We start from the raw sequence: 11500 nt of genomic DNA on the forward strand, positions 1-11500 counted from the left end.
ATGTCCAGCAAATAAATAATTAAGTGCAAATAGATCCAGTGCTGGATCAAGTCCAAGTGCAAAATTGCAAATAATACAGTCCCAAATCGCAGGGAAAAAGTGCAAATGCAAAATGCTTGTGAATCTTCAAATAGCCAAAGTGCGAGAAAGAAGTGATCCGCCTTCACCTATAGGTCACCAGAATAATAATGGATGGCTCCTTACCACACGGTGTTGACCAGATTACTTAAAATATGGTCAATAAGGCTTGTTTTGAATGAGGATCAGCAGGGTCTCATTGGGTTCCAATGTCAGCAGTTGCAGCAAATGGTGTACCAAGAAAGGAGAAGAGATGCCACCATAGTGTAAAACCATTTAAAAAACGAAAGTTAAAATACAATGCCAAATGGCCTCTTACTGTTGTTGGTGCCCGTATCCCGGCACTGAGGCTGTAAGTTGTAGGGATAGTGAGACAAGATGAGAGATGGCCGCGTCCTGGTCTGCTAGCGTGCGTTCCACCGCTAGCTGACCATCAACCAGTGGGACCGGAAGTGCATGGCTATGCGTGCGCGCCCGGATATCGCCTCTTTAAAAGTGTTAATAAACAAAAAGACAAAAAACATATGTTTATTTGCCCGAACTGAGTTTCTTGATCCGTTGCACCCCTAGCTATAGACCCCACAATTTGATGATTTTACTGACACATAGTGGAACCTTCCAGTACTATTGGATCTAGTTGATTAGCAAAATAATACAATAAAGTCTGCTACTAGATCTTAACACTTATGTATCTTAAAAGATAATTTTTTGGGTCTATATTTGGGTCCATTCACATCATCGCATTTTATGTGTGCTGCAGCATAGAACCACAGAGTGCTAAAAACCCATGGAAACTAGGTACCGTTATAAGCTTTGAAGCTCTTTGCACTAGTTTATTACATTATAATGGCAATAGTTGCGTTGCAAAGTCTTGCCTATTGTGCAATTTGGCAAAAATGAATGATGCAGTTAAAGTCAAAGACAATGCATGGAATATGCAATATTCACATCACATGTCCATATTTTCCACATGCCTACAGGAAGAAAATACACGTAAAACACATTTTGCATTACATTTCAATACAATACATAAAAAATGTGCTAAAAACTCATTATGCGCTTTGGGGAAAATGTGTTCTGTCTAACATGATGGTGTGAACAAGTAGTTATATGCTAGTTGTAGAGATTTCATAATTAATAGGGAACTTAATTATTTAAAACAAGCACCAACAATGTCAGATTTTACTGGCCTTTCAAAGAAAATTAAGAAGCATCATAACAGCCTTGTAAAGCAAAAATAAGTTTTGAATTTGGTTTTATTGCTACAATAGTTAAAGAAGTGAGTTAGACAATGCAGTTTCACTAGATCCTGTTTACTGCTTTGTCTTCTGCTCTTACATACCTTTCTGGTAAAGACGATAAAAAGTTCAAAGGTGTCAATACATTTTACAATCTCAAGTAAAACAGATATGTGCTTTGGTTTTGGCACTGGTGAGCATGAAGAGTTCCGCTGAATGAATATATTGTAACATACATATTTAACACTCAAAGTGACTGTAAAGGCTTGTTTAAAAAAAAATATATTAACAAACATGCTGTACTTACCTCCTCTGTGCAGTTGGTATTGTACAGAGCAGATCCGATCCTCTTCTTCTGGGGTCCTTTTTTACTGCTCCTAGCCCCTCCCTCCTTTCAGTGCCCCTCAGCCAGCAGCTTGCTACAGGGGGCACCCAAACCGAATCAGAGTTCCGTGTATCCATTCAAAAACGGAACCTGACCTGGCCCGGCCCCCTCTCTCCCCAGATTGACAGGCTGACGTTGATTAACAGCCGCGGTAGCCAATGGCGCCACTGCTCTTTCTCAGCCAATCAGGGAGAGTGTCCAGGATGGCTGAGGGGATCGTGGACATAGCTGGAGAGAGATGGGGCTTAGGTAGGGAATTGGGGGGCTGGAATGCACACAGGAATGCAAGGAATGCATTAAGATAAAAAAAAATTCTGCCTTTACAACTGCTACACACAGAAGGTGTTTTATCTTAACCACTTCAGCCCCGGAAGGATTTACCCCCTTCCTGACCAGAATTTTTTTTGCGATTCGGCACTGCGTCGCTTTAGCTGACAATTGCACGGTTGTGCAACGCTGTACCCAAACAAAATTTACGTCTTTTTTTCCCCACAAATAGAGCTTTCTTTTGGTGGTATTTGATCACCTCTGCGGTTTTTATTTTTTGCGCTCTAAACAAAAAAATTAGCGACAATTTAAAAAAAAACACAATATCTTTTATTATTTGCTATAATAAATATCCTACTTTTTTTTTTTTATGCTTTACTCAGTTTATGCCGATTATGTATTCTTCTAAAATTTTTTAGTAAAAAAATAAAATAAATCCTAATCCTTATACACGGGTGGACTCTATTTACTAATTAGGTGACTTCTGAAGGCAATTGGTTCCACTAGATTTTAGTTAGGGGTATCAGAGTAAAGTGGGCTGAATACAAATCCCCCCCCCCCCCCACACACACACTTTTCACATAGTTATTTGTAAAAAATAAATAAAAAACATAATTTATCCTTTTCCTTCCACTTCGTGTTGGTCTATCCGCAGGGATATGCAATTAGCGGACCTCCAGCTGTTGCAAAACTACAAGTCCCATCATGCTTCTGACTCTGGTGTCATGCTTGTGGCTGTCAGAGTCTTGCTATGCCTCATGGGAATTGTAGTTCTGCAACAGCTGGAGGTCCGCTAATTGCATATCCCCGGTCTATCGCATACAATTCCAATAAAATACATTTATGTTTTTGGTTGTAATATGACAAAATTTGTAAAATTTCAAGGGGTAGGAATACTTTTTTCAAGGCACTGTACATTAGAATGTATATAAAGCCATATTGTTTTATTTTTCAGTTTTGATAAAATGTCCAAATCCCGTTTGGATTTTACTGCTGCTTGTGTCCCCACTGTGAAGGTTCAGCAGATCCCCTCTCTTTAGTGAAATCACCTGCCACTTCCTGTTGGGACTCTGGTATAGGAAGTAAGGGGAAATCTCCCCAACAGGACACAGGTAGAAACAAAGCCCTGAGACGGGTCCTAACCATTCCCTACTTTATTCCCAAAAAAATAAATAAAAATCCTTTACATTATAGAAATAATATTTGCTAGCTTTATTATTCAAATGGTGAATACATTTCACCAGTGCTCCGTATTTATAAAGAAAGGAACTGAAGTTCTGTGACATGGACAAATGACAGGGAAGGGAGAATCTAAAGAGACATGTATTATTTATAGTCGGTTCTCATCCTCCACCCATAACATAAATCTTACCAAGCCCCATATGTGTTTTATGACTCATACTTTATCTGTCATAAAACCATCAGGTCTAATAAGAATACAGAACATATCATCTCACTTTTTAACTTCACAGATAAACAGCTCAACTTGTTATAAATTAATAAATTAAAAAACTTTCTTTTACTTTATCCTTTTACTTTGTATTTATATGTGCTCTTTATCTGAAATCCAGTGTGGATATAATCTATTCCCAGTTATATGGATAATTCATTGGGGGAACAAAAAAGTCCCACCTACTCATTCAGTGAGGCCAATGAGCATGCTGTGGACTGGCACCTGTTGGGGTGCGGCATACGCCCCCTACGCAGTATAAAGGTTACTTTCGAGAGTTACTCCAGCGAGGATGGGGATGAATCAGGGAACTAATATCTCCAATTCATTGAACTGAATGGGCTAGATTCAGATAGCCCGGCGTAATTTCCTGCGGGCGTAACGTATCTCAGATACGTTATGCCGCCGTAACTTAGGGCGCAAGTTCCGTATTCATAAAGAACTTGCGCCCTAAGTTACGGCGGCGTAGCGTATGTGGTCCGGCGTAAGCCCACCTAATTCAAATGTGGATGATGTGGGCGTGTTTTATCTAAATTACTTATGACCCCACGTATTTGATGTTTTTTTTACGAACGGCGCATGCGCCGTCCGTGAAAGAATCCCAGTGCGCATGCTCGAAATTACGCTGCAAATCGTCAATGCTTTAGACGTGAACGTAACTTACGTACATCCCTATTCGAGAACGACTTACGCAAACGACGTAATCAACGGAAATTTAGACGCTGGCCCGACGTCCATACTTAACATAGGATACACCTCATATAGCAGGGGTAACTTTACGCCAAAAAAAAACCTAACGTAAACGATGTAAAAAAATTCGCCGGGCGGACGTACGTTTCTGAATCGGCGTATCTACCTAATTAGCATATTCCTTGCGTAAATCGACGGAAGCGCCACCTAGCGGCCAGCGTAAATATGCAACGGCGTAAGAGACTTACGCCAGTCGGATCTTAGCCTAATTTCGGCGTATCTTGCTTTCTGAATACAGAAAGAAGATACGCCGGCGCAGCTTTGAATTTATGCGGCGTATCAATAGATACTCCCATTGATACCAATGATGGGGCACTATTCCTCTTATTGACACCAATGATGGGGCACTATTTCTCCCATTGATACCAATGATAGGGCATTATTACTCCCCCTAATATCAATCATGGGGCATTATTTTCTCCCTCTGACACCAGGGGATTTTCTACTTACACTGACCACAGTCTGGCCCCTCTAAAGCTTGAAGGACAGTAAACTGGCCCTTTGTTTAGAAAGTTTGAAGACCCCTGATGTAGAGAACCCCCAAACTCCTGTTGCGAGGAGTGACGCCTGGGGTTCCTTACTGATAATCACTTGCATATAGAGGTGTATTGGAATATTGACCTTGAACTATAATTTTAAACGCTAAGCTCTGGTCGCATGTTGTAATGCGCCCATGCTTAGTAGCTCAACGCCTTTTTTTATGTGACACAGAGATGATGTATAGATCCCCCAAACTCCTGTTGCGTGGAGTGACGCCTGGGGCCCAATACTGAGTTGTCACATAGAGAATCGCATTGAATTCCTTGCTAACCGCAGTTGTGGTTCACTCCGTTCACCAGTGCTGTTACAGCACGAGAGTCAGGAGGCTCTCTACTTTGCAGATAGGGAAAGTAGCTGTGTGTTAGTGGGCATCCTGACACTCCTGCTTGCCCCCTTAAGAGGCTTTCTCCACACCAAGGAGAAAGCTTTGCATTACTGTTTGTAGTTACAGACAGAAGAACAGGAAGTGAGGATTTCTCAGAAGAAATAAGGACATTTAAAAGCAAAATGGAAGGATGAGGTAAGTAAAGGAGGACTGCACTAAGGTAAAGGAAGCTATTTAGGGATTTTTTTTTTTTTTACCTTTACAACCCCTTTAACCTCCCTGGCGGTATGATTCTTTCAGAAAAAACATGCTGAAAGCGGTACCATTATTTGCAAGGAAATTTGGCGTTTTATATTGTAGGTCTGTAATTTTTAGAAATAACTCACTTAAATCTGACCAAACCAGAGTTTAATAGGCATCCCGGGTATGACATTTTTTTAAAAACAAAATTATAAATAATATAATAAATAATTATAAATAATTATAACAAATAATAATATAATTATAATAAAAATTATTCAATAATGTAATCAAATCAAAATCACAGAAATTTGCTCAGTTGCAGAATTGTCGCTGTCATTATTTTTTTTTTTTATGACGAATTTCCCCACAAATCGCTATCGCACAATTCTGCAAGTGATTATAATTTATTATCGCTGTTTTTTAGCTGATCTAAAACTATTTTTGACATAAAGGGACACTTTTGGTTGCTATGGACAATCTACAGTTTGCAGGGAGAAAAACGTTTTTATTATATAAAATGACATGCATGACACAGGACAGACCACTAGGGACAAGGGGGGTGTGTTTTTTTTTACATACAGTACTGTAATCTATAAGATTACAGTATACTGTATGTAAAGTGTTTGTTTACTTTTTAGAATTTGGCACCGTTCTCCGTCCACGTGCGTCGTAACGTCGCAGGGAACGGAGATCGGCGTTACACAGAGGCACTGTGTGAATCGAGCGAGGTCCCGCTCACTCACACAGCGCGGTGGCATCGCTGGATCCAGGGACAAGGTAAGTAAACACTCCCTGTGGATCTAGCGAGGCAAGCCCGAGTCTGACTCGGGGTTACCGCTCGCAGCAGGAAAATCTAACCCCGAGTCAGACTCGGGAACACCGCCAGGCAGGTTAAAGGAGTTGTAAAGGTTTAGTTTTTTTTTCCCCTTAATGCATCCTATGATTCACGTGATCAGCTGTCATTGGCTGACAGCTGATCACATAGTAAGGGGCCGGGAACAGCCCCTTACTCGGATCTGTGATCACCCGAGTCTCAGTGCAGGGCGCTCGCGAAGGGGAGGGCGTCTATTGACGTCCTCCCGGCATTTGGGGTCCGCGCTGTAGCCGTCATTCGGCACCAAGTGGTTAGGGAATTTTCCCCAGATAAGTAATAGATTGGAAATCTTCCAATAGGGACACTAGGTCTGGTGACAACCAGAGATTCCCTCAATTTAAAGGGATTTCCTCTCACTTTTAGTTTTGGCTATTGGTCAGGAAGTGATGGGAAATCCACCCAATGAGACACAGACAATGTTGATTTTGACGTAAAAATTTGATTTAGTTCTAGTCATAGTCTTTGGATTAAAAAAGCCATTTAGGTTTTGGTTGTATTTTATATCTGTCATTTGAATTGTTTTAGTCATATTTTTCTAAATAAAAAAAATGAAAGAACTACATTCTGTCAGAGGAGTATTCTATCCATAATTAAGTCAGTGGTTTTAGTTGTAGTCTAGTCGAATAATATCTCCAGTACATTTTAGTTGACTAAGATCAAATGGGTTTAGTTAAATCGTATTGCATTATTTAAGCATTTTTCTAGAATTGCCAATCTTATTATATACTCCTGGAGGAAAAATGTAATAACAATGTTATTTTGTATTATATTAAGGTTTGAACATGCATTACAGACACAGATTTAGTCGTTGTGATGTCTACTGTCTTTATAAAGAAAACCAAATATATTGCTTTTGACAGACAAAAGTGCAACTTTAAAATAAAAAAATAAAAAAAAAACTGTAATACCATTACACACACACTATATTGTCAAAAAGTATTGAGACCTCTGCCTTTACATGCACATGAACTTTAACGGCTCACGTCGATATACGTCGGCAGAATGGCTCTGCTGGGCGAAACTCCGTATGGGTATGTTGTACCTCTTTAAGAGCCGCCAGAGGGCGCGAGCATGCCGCTGCACGGCGGGGGACCTGATGCGTGTGGCCGGTGGGCTTGATCGAATAAATCCCTGTTCTGTCAGGAGAGAGGAGACATACCAATTATTCCTACTATGATGTGTCTCTGTCCCCCAGTCAATTACATGCCCCTACAGTTAGAACAAACACTAGGGAACACAGTTAACTCCTTGATCGCCCCCTAGTGTTAACCCCTTCCCTACCAGTGACATTTACACAGTAATAAGTGCATTTTTATAGCACTGATCGCTGTATAATTGTCAACGGTCCCAAAAATGTGTCAAAGTGTCGGATCTGTCCGCCACAATGTCGCAGTACCGCTAAAAATCACAGATTACCACCATTACTAGTAGTTTGTAAGACGCTATAACTTTTTCACAAACCAATATACATTTATTGCATTTTTTTTTTTTACCAAAAATATGTAGAATATATATTGGCCTAAACTGAAAATATTTGGGGATATTTATTGTAGCAAAAAGTCCAAAATATTGTTTTTCTTCCAAATTGTCGCTCTTTTCTTGTTTATAGCACAACAAATAATAACAACAGAGGTGATAAAATACCACCAAAATGAATCTCTATTTGTGGGGGAAAAGGACACACATTTAGTTTGGGTACAGCCTTGCGTAACCGCGCAATTGTCAGTTAAATCGACGAAGGTGCCAAATTGTAAAAAGTACTCTGGTCAGGAAGGGGGTACAATCTTCCTAGGCTGAAGTGGTAAATGGCATCCCAAGTCTTAGTCCCTAGGGTTCAATATTGAGTTGACCCACCCTTTGTAGCTAGAACAGCTTCAACTCTTCTGGGAAAGGCTGTCCACAAGGTTTAGGAGTGTGTTTATGGGAATGTTTGACCATTTGTGAGGTCAGGCACTGACGTTGAACGAGAAGGCCTGGCTCTCTGTCTCCGCTCTAATTCACCCCAAAGGTGTTCTATCGGGTTGTGGTCAGGACTCTGTGCCAAGTTCCTCCACCCCAAACTCGCTCATCCATGTCTTTATTGACCTTGCTTTGTGCACTGGTCCAAATCATTTGTGGAGGGGGGATTATGGTGTGGGGGTTGTTTTTCAGGGGTTGGGCTTGGCTTCTTACTTCCAGTGAAGGGAACTTATAAGGCGTCAGCATACCAAGATATTTTGGTAAATTTCTTGCTCCCAACTTGGTGAGAACAGTTTGGGGATGGCACCTTCCAACATGACTGCGCCCCAGTACACAAACACTTTGAGACTGGGTTCACACTATACTACACCACAGTAGTACGACTTTCATCCTACTTTGCTCTGCGACATCGGTCCTACATTGGTCCTACATCCATCCAACTTTCATGAACAAGATACTACTTTGATCCGACTTTGTGATAGTCTGACTTGTTCTTTGACCAATCAAAACAATCCCAGAGTGATATAAATTCCTTTTACTGCTGCTGTAATCACGTCGGATGGTAAGGACAAGGATCCTACTTTGATCTGACTTTAATGATATTCAATGGGCTGAAGTAGGATCAAAGTCGGACCAAAGTAGTACAGGGAGCATTTTTTAAAGTCGGACCGACATGTGTCGGACCAGTTAAGACAGCTCTCATAGGGAAACAATTGTTTTTCACACATCATGCGACATGAGCTCCCAATGTCGGAGCGTTTGTCGGACCAGTGTGAACCCGGCCTTAGATAGAGTAAGGCTGGGTTCACACTACTACACTACTTTCATCCTACTTTGCTCTGCTACATCGGTCCTACATTTATCCTACATTGGTCCTACATTTATCCTACATTGGTCCTACATCCATCCTACTTTCATGAACAGGATACTACTTTGGTCCGACTTCAATGATATTCAATGGGTTGAAGTAGGATCAATGTAGGACCAAAAGTAGTACAGGGAGCATTTTCAAGGTCGGACCGACATGTGTCGGACTAGTTAAGACAGCTCTCATAGGGAAACATTGATTTTCACATGTCATGCTACATGAGGCTCCCAATATAGGACCGTTTGTTGGACAAGTGTGAACCCAGCCTCAGGAATGGTAAGCAATTTGGAATTGCCTCTGTCAGACCTTGATTGCTGTATGTGCTCCACATGGGAAGTTTTTCCATGATCTCCTGTCCCCATGATAATAGTTGCCAGGACAAGAAGTGATGGGAAATCCCTCCAGTTTGGGTCACAGGAAGCAATAAGATGAGTTTTATACTAGAGGGTAAAGGGTGAGAACTTTTGCAGGTTTACACTGCACCATGACAGCAGTCATTAGAACAGGAAATCACCCCAGTAAGGGCCCAGGCCCCCCCAAAAAAACCTGGCAGGGACTCTAATTCTTCTCTGCCATATTTAAAACAAAAGTTTCTGTATGAGTTTTCAACTCTGTATATGTCTGAGCATAAAATCTGCTATAGATTTATATAAATTTGCTTTTTATGCTTATGGTGCTTAACTTAAACCCATTTTTTAACTTTTTTTGTATTTCACAGGAACCGCGAGGGACTGGAGGAAACAGAAGCAGCCTGTAGAAAGAACTGTTGGGTCATCTAGAAGAAGGCCAGGAAGGTTCCAGGAAGAAACAAAAACATCAACGGTCCAAAGACATATGGAAAAAGGACCAGAGGAGACAACAAGAGGAGGAATCTTAAAGGAATTGTAAACAATCACCTTGTAAAACAATCCATTCAGTTTAAAATAGAAATTAAATGCAAACCATTTTTGTATAGATAAAAAAACAAAAAAAAAACATTATAAATACCTTTTCCCCCCCTTTTTTTTTATAAGTAATCACATTCCCTCTGTTTCCTGTGTTCTCAGCTGCATAAGAGCTGGGGGGGGGGGGCAGCAGCAGCAGCACACTGAGCTTCTCAGTGAATGACTGTGCACTGGGGGTGTGTTAAGGCAAGTCGGGGCATTCGAGGAGAGCACACTGAGTTCCCAGCATAGCTAGAGAACTGACTTTGGTGTGCTCTCCTGCTTAGTGTGGTCAGTTTTTAATAGGAAAGCAGAGGGACTGGCAGGAACACCAGAGATTTCACAAAAAGGAGGCAATAGAAAAAGAACAGGATACTTTCTCATGTAAGTACATGGCACAGCAGGCACATATCAGGAATATGAAGATTTGGGGTAACAAATGCTTTAACCGACAACATCCAGAATAGTAAAGAGGAATTATCTTTGCACTCTAGTTTGCTAAGAGAACTGTAATGCCTCGTACACACAATTGTTCCTTTGTCCGACCAAATTCACACCGGAATTCCATTGGAGGAAAAGAGAACATGTTCTCTATGTAAACTCTGATGGAATTCATCGAAATTTCCGATGGAATTACTCCGATGGGGCATACACACGGTCGGAATTTCCGATCGTGTGTAGGGGGCATAAGATTTGGACATTTTGTGTATTGGCTATATTGGTACTATTCAGGAATTCTTTTTGTTAGGGCTTAGGAAAAATAAATTGTCTGCTAATGTCTTGCCATTGCATGATTTTGAATGCTGCAGTTTATTTGGCTCTTTTTATGTTTGTATTGTCATTGTATATGTTTGTATTTTCCTTTCTCTGACTTAATTGGGTACTACTTAAGAATTTTGTTTATTAGGCCTGAAAAAGGTGTTTCTTAGCAAATGTATTGCCAGTGCATGATTTTGAATTTTGCATTTAATTAGGTCTGGAAAAAAAATATGCTTACCGTTGTATATTCTTTGTATTGTCTTTTTTTATTTTAATAAAGCAAATCTAAACATATAAAAAATAAATAAACTATTACAGTACAGAAGAGTTTTCACTGTTCATCAAATTATACTGCACTGCGCTCCAAAGTACCTATGCAAACACCTCCTTAGTCCTCACCTTCCACATGTCAATGCTTAGGCCTATTGATCGGTTGCATATGGACTTTGAATTGCATTGTGGGGTGCAGGTAGGGGCTTTCCTGAGCTCTTACTTTTAAAAAGTCAGGCTTACCATCAGTCAAATACCTACATCTGCTGGGAGCAGTGAAGCAGCTGCATTTCAAGACACAAATCATTGGAAAGGTAAATGTGGTTGCTTCTTTTTTTTACAATGCTGGCCTTTTTTTTTTTACAAGTGACTCTGTGGTAGTAGGGTCACTTTAACCCTTCCTTACATTTATCCCTATTATAAAAAAAAAATTGGATTTAGACACAGTTTAATTTATACATTACTTCTATTGGAATACAAATATGTATGTTAATTAGAATTGCCTGGATAAATATTATAAAGTCTTATTGGCAGGGGTTCTAATCCTTCCCCACCCCACCCAGCTTGGGCT

The 11500-nt window shown here is 40.4% G+C and overlaps 1 protein-coding gene across 1 annotated transcript in view; it reads left to right on the forward strand.

The window, feature by feature from the left end:
• The window catches only part of TLX1 (T cell leukemia homeobox 1), a 57810-nt gene extending 47889 nt beyond the window's left edge, over positions 1-9921 (forward strand). The window contains exon 3 of the mRNA XM_040361918.1: positions 9696-9921. Coding sequence (XP_040217852.1) covers positions 9696-9756 — 61 coding nt within the window. The 3' untranslated portion in view covers positions 9757-9921. The remainder of the gene's footprint in view (positions 1-9695) is intronic.
• Positions 9922-11500: the final 1579 nt, after the last annotated feature.

The sequence above is a fragment of the Rana temporaria genome, chromosome 8 (assembly GCF_905171775.1).
Source record: "Rana temporaria chromosome 8, aRanTem1.1, whole genome shotgun sequence".
In the NCBI taxonomy this organism is placed as follows: domain Eukaryota; kingdom Metazoa; phylum Chordata; class Amphibia; order Anura; family Ranidae; genus Rana; species Rana temporaria.